The following is a 15826-nucleotide window of genomic DNA, read 5'->3' as shown; positions in this document are numbered from 1 at the left end:
GATCATGTCTACCTTTAAGGATGATTGGTTTGGGGGAGGAGTGGGTAGTGCAGTTAATGATTTAAGATTGCTCTTATGCTTTGTAGCAAAGCAGATAAGCTAAGAAACATGGGTGTACAAACACCTTACCAGATAGATATGAGAAAAGTAGAATTGACTGCAGTCGGGGATAAGGTTGAAGAAACCACAAGGTTTATCTTGTGCCTAAAAATAATCATTTAGGAAACGTGATAGTTTATGACCTAGCAGATTAGCTTGGTTTCTTCTTATTTGACTGCAGTGGGTGGGGAATATTAAAAGTTTTTGACCTTCCCCTCTCCCCAAAAAGTGGAAATATAGTTAAATGTAAATAAAATGATTTGCACAACTCAGATTAGGCTCTTGTGCCACATTGTTAAGTATGAAAGCAATAATATGTTCATTCTTTATTGTATTTCATGTAAGAGCATTAGAGTTCTTGTGTTGTTATTGCTCTTAATGCCTTTTTCTAGTTGGGTTACAATAAATAGGTTTGTCATTTTGCAAGCTGTTTCAAACAAGTCATGGTTTCCTTTAGCTTTTTAAGTAATCCCCAAGTTGTTTATTCATTTTCCTCTGTAAAAGGATCTTGAGTTGTTTTTAATTTTTTTTCTGCATCTAAAGCTGCATGATGTCCAAATCCTGTACCATCTGAATTTTGCATTTTAGCCCTTGCACTATTACTCAGCAGCAGTAACATGGTAACACTTAAAATGGTATTCGGGAGCCTCCAAAGACTAAACGGGCAAGCCTGCAAGGAACCCAATGGTAAGTTAACTTGTCAATGGCATGGTTTTAATCCCTTATTTACACTTGTATAAATCCAGAATCAATATGGAATGCGTACAGTGTTAAGTAGTCTCTTCTTAAAGTCTATTTATGGGACTAAACAGCTATGGTGGGGTATTAGTTTGCCCTCAAAAATTGAAATATATAAAAATATATATTTTTAAACAATTTGGTGTAGAACTGTTTTAAAAACTTATTTGGTCTTCTTTAAATGCATTCGTTCTAAATATTTTTAAACTAATTGAATAAAAGTTATTGTTGCCACCATAATTGTGTCTGGAATCTTACTGGAAAAAGAAAACCACGGTTTTGTTAGGTGGAAGACACTTGGCCATCTAGATAGGAAATGCCTCATACATAAAAATAGCTAATTACTCTGTGCCCCACAGCGAAGCTTAATGTATAGTGGTACTTGTCATCTTGCTTTAGGGATAGGGTCGAAGAGTTTTTAAAGTACATTGGTCTCCAAATAGGCCCTAAGTTTACAGAAACTGATGGGAAGCCGTGATAGCATAATTGTTTACACTAGACACCTAGTTTGCACAACACTCCTGATCTCTAGCACTTGATCTTGACAGTTGTGACCAGTGTGCATCTATCTGGTGAGGATCTGTAAAGAAATTTTTAAACCAGCATCTCCTGACACGACACCCTACATGGCTCTGCTTTTCAGTCATTGCCATTTAAGAAATTCTGAGTAACTTTGTTCCTTTTTATAAATGCTCTGTGCGATAGCCCTTCCTCCCAGACTATTGTACCTTAGAATTTGTTTATGTTTATTTAGTACATTGCAGCAACAAAGCACTTTTACAGTCTCGGTTTGGGTCTTGGGAACAGAGCAGGTGTACACCTCCATTTTACAAACAATGGAACATGCAGAGAAATTGTAACCTACAATAGTGACCATGATGAGTCATGTTCAGATCATTGGCTGGGCTCAAGGGGGACTGGATGGAAAGAAGCTGGAAAAAAGGGAATTGTGCCCAATATTAGAAAAGCACTCCTGAATAGACTTCTTCCAAGTAGACATTAGCTGCTCTTAAGTAAAGGTTTATTTTTAACCCTTTCTATTAAGGGAGAAGTTATTGGAATTTTAAGAATTATTCAAAATGATGTTCTCAATCCAGGGAATATAGTTAATGACATTGGTATAGACTCCATACTGATTTGCCTCACCACATCCCACCCCCCAAGACACAATCCCTCCTACGAACCATGTTTTGGTCTCTGGGTCTAGAAACGCTAAGGGCCCCCCACTGTCACCGGTACAGGCATCCTTTCCCCCACTTGGAAAACCAGCACATATCATGTTGTCTGTCAGTACAAGAGGTTTACCTCCTGAGGACTTGTTTTCAAATGCAGCTCGGCATGTTTGCTGGTCAACAACTGGTAATTCAACATACATTAGATGTCGAGCACGAAGATTTCTTTCAGTCCTACCCCAGCCAGACACAGTTCCCAAATCGTTGGTGTTCACGTGGGATCCATTTTTTCTTGGCAAACAAATTGGCGTGACATTACTGTTGATTTCCACGTGATTCTTCAACTTAATCAGTGCAATATCATTGTTAAAGTTGGCCTCGTCATGTGTGTAACCCTCGTGTATAAAGACTGCATCTGCCCAGGCTTCAGTGTAATGAGACGAGAGTCTGTTCAGAACACCCATTCTGATCTGCAAAGTTGAGAGATCATCTTGGGCGTGTATTGCATGCGCGGCTGTAAGGACCCAGTTGTCATATAAAAGGGCACCTCCGGCCAGACTCTCCCCTGTCAACATGACTTGCCAGGGAAACTGGCCCACCGTGGCCTTTCTCCCTCCAAATACTCGCACCAGTCTCTGGGACATCAGGCCACAAACTGTTGAAGAAACAGAATTATGTATATGAGACAAAAAGCCAAGAAAAATTTGGAGTGTCAAAAAGATCATTTTCAAATTAACATGGGATAAAGTTGGAGATTATGCTGCGTAAACTGGTAGTCCCGATTTCTGGAATGCTTTTAAAATTTGCAGAGTGCTTTATTCGTCTTTGTTCGTCACAATCGACCCTGGGAGCAAGATGTTGCTATTCCCCTTTTACAGATGAGGAAACTGAGGAAGAGGTTAAAAGACTTATCCAGTGATATGTGTGGGCCAATAAAACGTTTTAACCACCACCTCTCCCTCCCCTCCCCTCAAATGTGTACACGATACAGGTTGAACCTGCATGATCATTTTCTCCCATCACTTAAGTCTAGACAACCAACAAAATAAATCAAACTATTAATTTGTAGCTTTTAATTTTGGAGTGCTTACACTGAAAAAATAACAATTGACCCTCTTGAACCTGTTCCAGCATACTACTGGACACACAGGTAGTAAGTACCTGAGCCAGATTTGAACTCCAGTCTTCCTGACTCCAGGTCCAAGTGTTCTATCCACTGCACCACCTAGCTATTTTTTTTTTTAACCCTTACCTACCGTCTTAGAATTGATACTGTGCATTGGTTCTAAGGCAGAAGCGTGGTAAGGTCTAGGCAATAGGGGTCAGGTGACTTGCTCAGGGTCATACAGCTGGGAAGTGTCCAAAGCCAGATTTGAACCCAGACATCTTGACTCCAGGACTGGCACTCTATCCACTGAGTCACCCAGCTGCCTCTTTCTAACCCTCACTTTCCATCTTGGAATCAATACTATGTATTGGTTACAAAGCAGAAGAATGATAAGTGCTAGGCAATAGGGGTCAAGTGACTTGTCCAGGGTCACCCACCTAGGAAGTGTTGAACCAGATTTGAACCCAGGACCTCCTGTCTCTGGGCCTGGTTCTCAATCCACGGAGCCACCCAACTTCCCTCTGTATCTTCTAATTTTGAGGATTCTAAAAATCATTTTGTGACTATATAAACTTGCTTCTAGGATGATGGCCATAAAGATTGAAATGCCTAAACTATTTTTCCCAGCAATCAAGCTGTAGCATGTAGGAAGGCAGCCCTGCCGCTGCCTCAGTCTTCCCATCTTTAAAAATGGGACAGTTGGCTATACTGTACTATGATTAAAGTGTCAAGATTTGCAAAGTGCTTTTGGAGCATTTAGTTCGCTCTGTTTTTATGTATAAAAATAGGACACCCACACTGGTACTGTTGTTGCTGGGGCAGTTACAGTCCAGAAATTATTATTCCCTGGCTGGCTTTTATGAGTACTACATTTTACTTGAGGTCTTTATTGCTAACTAAACTCCGATTATTACAACATCTCTCAACTTGCCGTTGTGGCAGGATACTTATAAAAACAACAATTTACAAGTGTTATATGATAGAATCGAAGCAAAAGAAAAAATCGGGAAGGTAATAACACTTATTAGCCTCGTCTTCTTTGGCTCGGGCACCTCTTTTTAATCACTTTGCTCAAATATTTCTTGAGAGCCAATTCTGGTAAAAATTTTAAATTAAAGTACTATTAAAGGCAAATTGCATTAATGTTTAAAAATGAGATGCCTTCGAAAGCTGCAGCTTAGGGAAATAATCAACAAGTTATTAGCTCAGGGGCTTAATAGCATTTTTACACAGAAGGGAAGTCACTCAGTGGAAGGGCGGATTTACAAATGGGGGGAGAGAAGAGCTGAAAAAATCATTTCCCTTTTTATGGTCGCCTTGTTAAAAGGTCACCCAGAATCCAACGGCTCGTGTGGCCGCCACCTAACATCCTCTCCGACTGGAAGGGGAGGAAGGAGAATCTCAGCCGGCAACAGTAACTAGGCTGAAGGGCCGGTCGCCGGCAGCTAAAAGCCCTAGTTATGTTCTAATCCCAAGTTCTTCTGCCCTCCATCAATTATAAATTTCTTCTCTAAGTGTTTCCATTACCAGGCTCACAGACGGGGAGCGAATTCTCTCCCTTGGAGCTCTTCCAGAAGCCATCAGCCCCACACCGATATTTACCTGCAAATCATTGAAAAGGCAGAAAAAAAGCTTAAATTAACTGCATGTATGAGATGGCTGTCATTTGTCTGAATACCACCTTGAAGGATGTTGACTCTTGAGCATCAGTGGGAAATAGGGGTGTCTGAATAACCATTTTACATGATTTCATAAACAGGAGGTTTCTGCATTACCATGTTTGCTTGCAAAGTGGAAACCTTTTAGATGTGTAACTTGAATATGTATCAAGATCTCAAGTGCTTAATGATAAGGTTTTTGGCTTGTTAAATTAAACCATTTGGAATATATTGTGTGTTTGGAGTAGTCATTTACTGGATAAGATCTGTTTTCGAATTCTAGCAAATTGACATTAAATGTCACTTGAGCTGTAATATTTCACTTAGCAACGGGGAAAGTGCCTTTTAATCTTTCTTCTAGCCTTGGCCCAAAATGTTGGTTAAAGTTGATTTTCCGGCCTCGAGCGTCTGAGCTCTCCATAGCGTCCACCCCCGGCGTGGAGGCAGAATTAGCTTACCATCGTTATTCATCTTCATGGCGTAGAAGGGGCCCGCGCAGCTGTATTGAATCATGGCTCCATACGTGGTCACTTCACCGCCTGTGATGTATGTGACTCGGCCCTTGCGTAGATCATCGGGAGGGCCACAGTCAACAACTAATAAATGTAAGCGGGGGAGGAAGAGCATAAAGAACGTATACCCGAATGGAAATGGTCTGCAGGCTAAGAGCGGCAGAGAGCCCCCCTGCAAGTGCTCATTTTCCTGCTCCCGGGGGGCATCTCCAAATTCCTCTGGGAGCTGGGGGCAGCTCGGGGGGATTCTTAGCTGGGTGGCCCTGGGCAAGTCACTTAACCCCGATCTAGCCCTTACCGCTCTTCTGCCTCTCCTGAATATCAATTCTAAGAGAGGGAGTAAGGATTTTTAAAAATTCATCTTTGAGGAAAGAAGAGGACTGCTGGACAATGACTTCAAAAGATCACCGAAGATTGATGTGAAAAGAGAACTGGGCTTAGAGGCCAATGATCTGGGTTCAAATGCAGGTCTTCGCCTACTTAGCTAAGCTTATACACACACACACACACACACTGCATCACCTAATCTCTCTGAACGTCTGCTGTTGTGAAAGAAGCCTTAAAACCCAACTGCTGCCCCATAAAAGCCACAGAAAGGCGCGTCGCCATTTCTAGGCTGAGGTATTGGGCTTGGACCGTGTCTTTCCTAAGGAAAGTGATCGGTTGCCTTTCCAGAACTTCAGAGCTGGCAGGAGCCTTCAAGGCCGAGTGGCCTGGCCCCTACCTGGAGGGACTGGAGGACATCCACTTCGCGTGAGGGCCTCCAGTGAGAAGGCACCCGTGACCCTCTGAGGCAGCCAGTTCCACTTCTGGAGAGTTCCAATGGCTGGAAATGGATTCCTTACATTTTATCCCAAATTTGGTTTTTTTGCACTTTCTGTCCACTGATCCCAGTTCAGCCTTCTGGGGCAAAACAAGGCAAATCTATGCTTTCTTCATGGATGAATGAATAACAAGTATTTAAGTGATCGTTATGTGTCCAGGACTGTGCCAAGCACTGAGGGTGTAAATACAAAAGAAAGAGTGAATGGGGCCATACTGGAGAGTGAGACCCCCATCCTAAGGACAGCAACAAAGTTGAATTATGGGAGGCCTTTCCTAAAAGATAGAGAAACAACTGGGATGTCCCTCCTTCCACTCCATAAATCCAGTCAGCCTTCTTCCCCCACCCCTATCCCTGAGTATTTTCTTTAGGCTCAAATCCCCATTTCTTTCCACTGAGACTCCGATGGCCACTAGACAATGAGCTCACCTACTAAGCGTGCGGTCCTTAAGAGCAGAGGCTGGTGGTATTCTGTTTTTGCCTTTTTTTAATAACCTTCTTCCATAGAATCAATCCTAAGTATTGGTTCCAAGGCAGAAGATGGATAAGGGTTAGGTAATGGGGATTAAATGTAAAATGACTTGCCCAGGGTCACACAACTAGGAAATGTCTAAGACCAAATTTGAACCCAGCATCTCCCATCTCTAGGACTGTATTTCTATTCACTGAGCCCCCCAGCTGCCTGTTCCTGACCCCACTCTTTGAGATTGATGCCATGCTTTTGTCTCCATCCTTCCTCACCTGCCCTTGCCTCTCCATCTGCACGTGGCTTTTTAAATTGCAGGTTTGTGGAAGAGTCCCTTGTGCATCTACATCAATCTCTTTAGGCAGCTCTGCTTTATTTCCTCCCTGGAATGGAGCTCCCCATCTCTCCTGCACTGACATTCCCTGCACAGTTTTCAGTCTTTGGGGTCCTCTCCATCCTTTGTCTAAATCTGCTTCCCCTGTGGAATTTAGTCCATGAGATCCTTCTTGTCCTTTTCCTTCCGAAGAAAGGGGATTTCGAAGGACTTGTGGAGTCCCTCTGCTCTCCTATGCCAGCCCTGAAGGTGGGTGGATAGCAGAAACCATGAAGATAGAGGATGGAGAAAATTGGATACGGTCTACCTGGCTGCTCTGAGGATAATGTTCAATTTATAACTTGGCTAGACATTAGAATAGAAAAGACCTTGAAAGAACTACGCATAGGAAAAAGGCTAATGACCTACACATTCTTTTCTATCACCAGCTTTTTTCTATAAAGAGAATGAAAAAACTTCCACGCAGGCAATAGTGGGAGCCTGTCCTCTGAGGTGTCACTCAAAGATCTGGAAATGGTCAGAGAAGGAAAGATTCTAGGGCTTGGGTGGCTGTTTTCAATTTTACGGCTCCATTTATTAGGATATGTTGGTGGCTCTCTGTTCTGCCCCCTTCTAATGCACAAATCATGTACCAGTACGTGCTGGATTTATCTGTGTTTGTATTTTATGCCCCTGTTGAACAGAGTGCTCCATGAGAACAGAGATGATGTCATATCTAAACGTTATATCTCCTTCAGTATTGTGCACTGCACGATTGATGCTTAATACATATTTGCTGAAGAAATGAATGAATGAATGAATGGCATGGAATTATTGCTGCCGATCCATGTGACTAACTTCAATTCAACTCAAGAAACATTTCTTAAAGCACCTGCTATGTACCAGTTACTATACTAGGTAGTAGGGATGCAAAGACAAGAACCCTAAAAAAGGGTTACAATCTCTGCCTCAAGAAAAATATTTGGGAAGAGATAGGGTGGAGAGGGGAGGAAAAAGGGATGGAGAGAGAGAAAGAGAGGCAAAAACAGAGGGGGGACAGGGAGAGAGGAAAAGAGGAGAAACAGAGAGGGGGAAAGGAGGAGAGGGGGGAAAACCGAGAAAGAGAGATAGAGGCAAAGAACAGAGGGAAGAAGGGAGAGAAATAAAAAGAGCAAGGACAGATAAAGAGTGAGGAAAGGGAGAGGAAAAGAGAGAAAGAGAAACAGAGAAGAAAAGGTGAGGAGAAAGACAGAGAGGGAGAAAGGAAGGGGGGACAGAGAGAGAAGCAAAGAGCTGGGAGGGAGAGAGAGGAGAAACAGAAACAGAAACAGAGAGGCAGAGACAAACAGAGGGATGGAGGGAGAAAGGCAGAGTAAAGGTAGAAATAGAGAGAGGGGAGAGGGAGAAGAAGAAAGATAACAAGATGTAGAGAGGAGAAAGGGAGAATGAGAAAAACAAAGAAGGAGAAAGGAAAGGGGAGAGGGAGAGAGAGGCAGAAAGGAGAGAAAAGGAAAAGAAGGAGAGGGAGACAGAGAAGGGGAAGGGAAGAGAAGAGGGAGAGGGAAGGCAAGATAGAAACAGAGACAATGAAACAAGGGAGAAAGGAGAAAGTTAAAGGTAGAAATAGAGATGGGGAGAGGGAGAGGAAGAAAAAGAGAGACAGAAAGAAAGACAAACAGAAAGGGAGAAAGGAGAGGGGAGAGGGAAAAACAGAGAAAGAAAGGCAGAGAAAGAGAGAGGGAGGAGTGGAAAAGGACAGACAGAAACCGAGAGGGATAAAAGGGAAGAGGGGGAGAAAAACAGAGAAAAAGAAACAGGGGGAAAGGGAGAGAGAGGGAGAGAGAGAGAAAGAGATAGAGAGAGACAGAGAGAGAGAGAGAGACAAAGACAGACAGAGAGACAGAGAGAGAGACAGAGACAGAGAGAGACGGGGAGGAGGAGGAGAGAGAAAGACAAGGAAAGAAAGCAAATGAAAGAGAGGAGAGAGTAAAACAGAGATGGAGAAAGGAAGGGGGAGAGAGACACACACAGAGAAATGCAAAATGAATATAAAATAATATGGAATTCTGAGGAGCACTAACTACTGGGGAAAGGCCTCTTGAAGGAAGTTAATCAGGATCCAGAAGACAAGCTTTGCTCATAGTAGATGCTCAATAAATATTTAGTGTATTTGAAATATGGTAATTTAAACATCATATTTCAATAGTTTTTAATGAACTTACTACTGTATATTTGCATACTTTTTTTGTTTTGCATTAAGTAAAAGCCTTATAAAGGGTGTTGTCAGGGGCTTCTCATCTTTTCTAATACGGGATTCTGGAGCATTCAGATTTCTAATCACTATTGCTATTTTCTGGTATCACAATAAATGAGGAAAGCATGATTTACATGTAGGCAACTTCATGGGACTTAAACCACCCCCTTGGAAGGACAGACGCTTGGTTTTTAGACTCTCTTTTTTTATAGTTTGCTCTATCAGAGGTAAAAAAAAAAATCACTCTCATCACTATTAGCATCACCCTCTTACTGATGCATTTTGGCATTGCATGGTCCCAGGTTCCACCTTTCTGACAGACTGAAGTAAAAGACTCCAAAATCCTTTCATCCTGATGAGGAAAAGAGAAAATAAAACCATTTGGGTATTAGTTCCCTAAAAGTTTTCTATGTGATTGACATCAAGAAAATGACAGTGGGAAAGAAACTGTGACTTTAGTTCCTGCTCTTTCTGGTTCAGCTCATTCTGCTTCTGACTTCCTCGACTTTTCCTCCCTACTCCCTAGTAGCCAGCTCACCCTGGTGATGCCTTCACTTGTGGGATTGTCCTCCTCCCATTGGTCATGTTCTGCCCCGAGAATCCTTTTGAGGAAGTGCCAGGCTAACCGTGATCATTCCTCACCTGGCTCCACTCCCAATTCTGTACTTTTATATCTTTCCTCCTTCTAGGCAGTCTTTCTCCTGGTTTGGTTGTTTGGTTGTTTTTTTAATCCTTTATATGCTGGTTTCTCTATTAGGTTATAAGCTCCTTCAGGGCAGAGCTGCCTCTTTTTGCTTATGATTTATATTTTTATCACTTATCACAGTGCCTGTCATATAGTAAGTGCTTAATAAATGTTTTCCAGCTATATTTCTAGCTAACTTTCCATCTATCCATCCATCCATCCATCCATCTGTCTGTCTGTCCACAGTTTGTCCATCTGCTCACCCGGCTATCTATCTATCTATATCTATCCATCTATCCATCCATCTATATCTAACTATCTATCTATCTATCTATCCATCCCTCTATCTATATATCTATCCATCCATCTATCTGTCTGTCTGTCTGGTGTCTGTCCATCTGTCCATCCATCCATCCATTTGGCTATCTATCTATTTATCTGTACATCCAGCTATCTATCTATCTATCTATCTATCTATCTATCTATCTATCTATCTATCTATCTATCTATCTATCTACCTGTCTATCAATCCATCTCTCTCTCTATGTATATATGTTTACCTATCTATCTACTATCTCTCCCAATCCATCTTTCTCTCCCTCTCTTCATCCAACCCTCCATCTGTCTGTCTGTCTATCTATCTATCTATCACATACCTACCTATTTAGCTATCTACCTATTTTCTATCTTTCTAGCCACCTATCTGCCTGTCTATATATGTATCTGCCTGTTTGTCTATCATTTATCTATCATCTAGTTATCATCTTTCTAATCTATGTTCGAAGCTGTCTTTTTTTTTAATGCCAGGGGTAATTTTTTTCCTCCTGGAAGGAGTTTCTTCGATTTCCTCAGTCTAGAGAGTCACTTAAGACTCTGAGAGGGGAGTCATGTAGCTAGTAATGCCAGAGGAAGAATTTGAACCCAGGTCTTCCTGACTCTAACTCTAGCATTGTTTTCTCTATGTAACACAGCCTCAGTTGAAGGCTATTGCTAAAGTATGTTCATAGAGGCAGTATGGCAGGGCAAAGAGAGGGTCAGCCTTGAACTTCCTGGGAATCCAGCTGCTGAAGCATCAATGCAGGAAGACCCAGTTCAAGTTCTGCCTCTGAAAATAGTAATTATATGATGACAGACATTCAATTCGCCTTTTGGTTGGGGAGGGGGGGTGGAAGAGAGAGAGTGGAAAAGTGTATCTTCCTTGAAAAAAAAAGTGATGTAACAGTGGTTAGAGCTTGAGGATTGGAGTCAAGAAGACTTCAGTTCAAGGTCAGCTAAGTGGCACAGTAGATTTAAGTGCCAGATCTGGAGTCAGGAGATTTGGGGTTCAAATCTAGTCTCAGATACTTCCTAGCTGTGTGACCCTGGGCAAGTCACTTAACTCCATTTGCCTAGCCCTTGCCCTTCTGTCTTAGAGTTGTTATTGGGACAGAAAGTAAGGATTTTTTAAAAAGGAGGATGGCCTCAGTTCAAATTCTGCCTCAGACATTTATTAGCTGTGTGACTGGGAAATCCCCAAACCTCTCTTTTCACGCTAAACATATGTCTGATCAATGTCCATGGGTGCAGAACAAGGTAGAAGCTGTCGGACATGGTCAATGAGTTGTTTTGTTTACCTGTCCTTTGTTACAAGGGAGGGTACTATGGAACATGTGTGTGTGTGTGTGTGTGTGTGTGTGTGTGTGTGTGTGTGTGTGTGTGTGTGTGTGAGAGAGAGAGAGACAGACAGACAGACAGACAGAGACAGAGAGACAGAGAGAGACAGAGACAGAGAGAGAGAGACAGAGAGAGAGAAAGGGAGGGAGGGAGGGAGAGAGAGACAGAGAGAGAGAAAGGGAAGGAGGGAGGGAGGGAGAGAGAGAGAGAGAAAAGAGAGAGGGAGAGAGAGAGAGAGAGGGAGGGAGAGAGAGAGGGAAGGAGGGAAGGAGAGGGAGAGAGACAGAGTCAGAGAAAGAGACAGAGATAGAGAGAGATAGAGACAAATAAAGAGAGACAGAGACAGAGGGAAAGAGAGGGGGGAAGGAGAGGGGAGGGAGGAGAAACAGACAGACAGACAGAGAGATAGAGAGGGAGAGAGAGGAGGAGGAAGAGACAGAGACAGAGACAGACAGAGAGACAGTGTCATGGAGAGAGGGGGAGTCAGGGAGAGTGCCTGGTATGAAAAAGAAGCCATCAATAAAATATTTGTTAAAATACCAAAAAGCCTTAGTTTTTGGCATTTGAGAATCTTGGTATGGATCCTGTCTTAGTTATTTAGTAGCTTTAACAATGGGCATCTAAAAGAATTGTGGGAGTAGAAACAAAGAAGAAAAACAACTGCTTGACCACATGGGTCAATGGATGTGATTGGGGACGTAGACTCTAAAGGATCACCCCAGTGCAAATATCAATAATATGGAAATAGGTCTTGATCAATGACATGTAAAACCCAGTGGAATTGCTCTTTGGCTATGGGAAGGGGGTAGGAGGGAAAGAACATGAATCACATAACGATGGGAAAATTTTCTTAATTAATTAATTAAAAAACAATGGGCATCGAAGTGGTGCAGTAGATAGAGTGCCAGGTCCTGGAGTCAGGAAAACCTGGCCTCAGACATTTACTAGTTGGGTGACTCTGGGCAAGTCACTTAATCCTGTTGGCCTCAGTTTCCTCATCTACAAAATGAGCTGGAGAAGGAAATGGCCAACTACTCCGGTCTCTTTGCCAGGAAAACCCCAAATGGGGTCACTGGAGGTGGCAGGACTAAACAACAGCAGACGGGCAGGCCACCCAGCCTAAATGAGGAGGGCCTGAGAGATGATCTTTATTCCGGTTCTAACTCTTATTCTGAAGTTTTTCCTGCTCTGATCAAGGAGAGAGCAGCCTTCTTGTGACTCAGAGGCTCTGGGCATGGGCGTCCTGGAAATGCAGTTGCTTAGGCATCAATGCAGGCTCAGGCATTCTGGGAAAGGGGAGCTGGAAGTTTTGCTAAGGTGAGAAAAGTGTCTCACCTTCCTCCTCTTTTGTCCCTCTGCAGGGCTGGTATTGCCTCGCTATCATTTCAGGGTTATTACTTTTTACCACAGGGACTTGGTGACAATTTTGAAGAACGTAAAGAGGACATGTTAATCTCCTACCTGGGCCACTCAAGCAACTTGCTAAGCATTTTTTAAAATTATACTCCCTCTCCCTGACCAGTGATCACTATTTATAACTTTGCAGAATCCACGAATTCCTGTTGGCATCTCATTTTTTGTTCGTGGGGGCCCAGGAGCTGTTGCAGAGAAAGGTCATCTATGGGCCAGGGGGACCGCCTGCCTCCATTTTAATTCCAAAGCGTTTCACTGGAGAGAGAGAACCTGGACAGGTCACTCATCTGGCCGCCATCTCTGGGGTCTCAGCCCTAAGAGTGGGGGCCAATAAAAGCCAAAGGATCTCTCTTTGCGCCAAACCTTCTGCGGTGACCTCAAAAGAGGAGGGAGCAGAAATGCCGGGACACCCCTCTTCCTCCCAGCGGGACCCTCTCTTCTTCCCAGGAACTTACTTCGGAAAGGACGTAGCCAGTCTCGCACGCGAGAGAGAAGTGGTCCTTCAGGATGTATTTTGGTTGCACTGGCGTGATTTGGCCATGAGGTGGCGCTATTGGATTAGGGCACGGCAGAGCTGCGCCGGGATGGAGGGGAAAATGGTACAATTAGGCTCTCGGTCTTAGAAGAGAGAACGTCTCCGCCCAGACCCCCATTTTTCCAACTCCAGAGCTAACGAAAGTGGTGGGAAAATAGACGAGGAGGCTCCCTGTGCGCCGAGCGCTGTGCTAAACGCCGGAACTACAAAGAGAAACGGCGCGAGGTTGTTCCCTCCAGGAGCTCATTTTCTCGCTGGGGGGAACACGTTCCATGATGCTCGGTCGTAGGACAAATGGAAGACCCCAAAGACCACAGGCGAAGGGGCTGCTGGCAAAGTCTAGGGGTCCTCGGATTGTTACGTCAGCGGGTCAAATGGGGAAGACATAGAGTCAGCGGACGGGGAAAGGCTTGGCGGTCCATCCATCTCCCAAGAGGAAATGGATTGTTGGCTCCGCTCTTATCCCGTCCGTGCGAATAGTCAAACAGCCCCGGTGGCTCTTGGGTAAATGGAACCAGAAGAGTGGCTGAAGGGAGAAAGGAAGGGGTGAAAAGGAGCCCTGAGGCTGGTAGACCAAGGACTGGTTTTCTTAGAATCCGAGTCTCTGAATTGGAACAGACCCGGGAGACGGACTGGGCCAATCCAGCCAGTGATCGTCCAGCCTCTGCTCCTTCACCTAATCCTCATTCGGCATGATCCCAAAGACCCCTCAGCATCCTGGCTGTTCTCCACCTTGCTCTTCCGAAACGGGGCGCCCAGAAATGAACAGGACACCTCCTGAGTCCGGGAAATGCTCTTAATGTAGCCAAGGGTTGCCTCGGCTTTTTCACCAGCCTAATATTAGCTATTGATTCATGTGGAGCTTGCTGTCCACTAAAAACCCCAGATCTTCTTCTGATGAAGTGCTGTATAACCATATCTCCCTCCATCTTGTATTCATGTAGTTGATTCTTCGAACAGAACTTCCCACAAACGGGGTGAATGGAGCAATGTAGACACCTGGGCTTAGGGGTAGGGGCAGGGATGGAAAGCACTTTGCAAACTTTAAAGTGCTCTATAAATGGCAATTATAATAATAATTATTATTATCCTCCCGCCTGGTGATAACTTCATGCCTTGAGGCTTCTTCTGAACTGCTAAGCTTAGGTAGTATTTACAGAGAAATACAAGGGTTGGGGGGGGGGGGGGTGCTGATAAATTTTTTTTTTAAACCCTCACCTTCCGTCTTAGGATCAATACTGTGTATTGGCTCCAAGGCAGAAGAGTGGTAAGAGCTAGGCAATGGGGGTCAAGGGACTTGCCCAGGGTCACACAGCTGGGAAGTGTCTGAGGCCAGATTTGAACCTAGGATCTCTGGTTGCTAGACCTGACTCTCAATCCACTGAGCTACCCAGCCGCCCCTGCTGATAAATTTTTAACACCTGAGTTCTCCATAAAAAAGGGGAGGAATACATTTTAAAGTTTTGTCTTATTTTAAGTTTAATCTTTGTATTTTCATTTTAAATTTAATCTCATTATTTTCGTTTTAAGCTTAATCTTAGTATTTTCATTTTATCTTATTATTATTCACATGTTCTTAAGCTTGAGCAATCCACATAGCAATAGGTCAACCCCTAATTTCTAAAACAATTGCTTATTTATGTGATGGAAATGTTAGACCTCACATTTTAACAAGCAACTCTAGGAAACAGGCTCCAGGTGACTCTTACACTTTTGGGGGGCAAGAAATAGACTCAGACATGTCCATCTGTCCCCTCTGGGTGCCTGTCCTTGTGGTTCTCTTCTCTAAAGGCCCCCCTTTCCCCAACCAGCCCCAAAGTGCTTTCTTTTCTAGGGGATGGGCTGCCCCCTGCCCGCTATTCCATGTGTCCCTACCCAAGACTCCACAGCTGAATTTGGCTGTGGCACAATTATTTTAGTATTGTTCTTCAGTCACATCTGACTCTTATTGACCCCATTTGGAGTTTTCTTGGCCAAGATATTAGAGAGGTTTGTCATTTCCTCCTCCAACTTATTTGACAGATGAGGAAACTGAGGCAAACAGAGTTGAAGTGAGCTTCCCAGGATCCCACAGCCAGGAAGTCCCTGCTGGGATGAGCCTCTTCTCCACACAGAGGCTGGTTGGCATCCTCATGGCCCACCTCCAATGCTGGGGCTGTCTCGGGGCCACTCTGAAGCACAGGGTGGTTGTAATAAATGGCAGTCAGCGAGATGCCATGGATATTGAGCCAGCCTCAAAGCCAGGAAGACCTGCCCCATCCTGGCTGTGTGACCTTGGGCGAGTCACATTTCTCAGGGTTTTAAGGACTATAATTTTAGGTCTGGAGACAGGAGGTCTAGGTTCAAATCTGGCCTCGGACACTTTCTAGCTGTGTGACCCTGGACAAGTCACTTCAC

General features: G+C 43.9%; 1 protein-coding gene across 1 annotated transcript in view; it reads right to left on the bottom strand.

Annotated features, from left to right (window-relative positions):
• Positions 1-1841: 1841 nt before the first annotated feature.
• Positions 1842-15826, bottom strand: part of MASP2 (MBL associated serine protease 2) — a 39613-nt gene continuing 25628 nt past the window's right edge. The window contains exons 7-11 of the mRNA XM_056795776.1: positions 13350-13468; positions 9417-9495; positions 5234-5371; positions 4645-4719; positions 1842-2664 (exon numbers count right to left, since the gene is read on the bottom strand). Coding sequence (XP_056651754.1) covers positions 1901-2664; positions 4645-4719; positions 5234-5371; positions 9417-9495; positions 13350-13468 — 1175 coding nt within the window. The 3' untranslated portion in view covers positions 1842-1900. The remainder of the gene's footprint in view (positions 2665-4644; positions 4720-5233; positions 5372-9416; positions 9496-13349; positions 13469-15826) is intronic.

Source organism: Monodelphis domestica, chromosome 4 (genome assembly GCF_027887165.1).
Source record: "Monodelphis domestica isolate mMonDom1 chromosome 4, mMonDom1.pri, whole genome shotgun sequence".
Classification (NCBI taxonomy): Eukaryota; Metazoa; Chordata; class Mammalia; order Didelphimorphia; family Didelphidae; genus Monodelphis; species Monodelphis domestica.
This window is presented reverse-complemented; position numbering and strand designations above follow the sequence as displayed.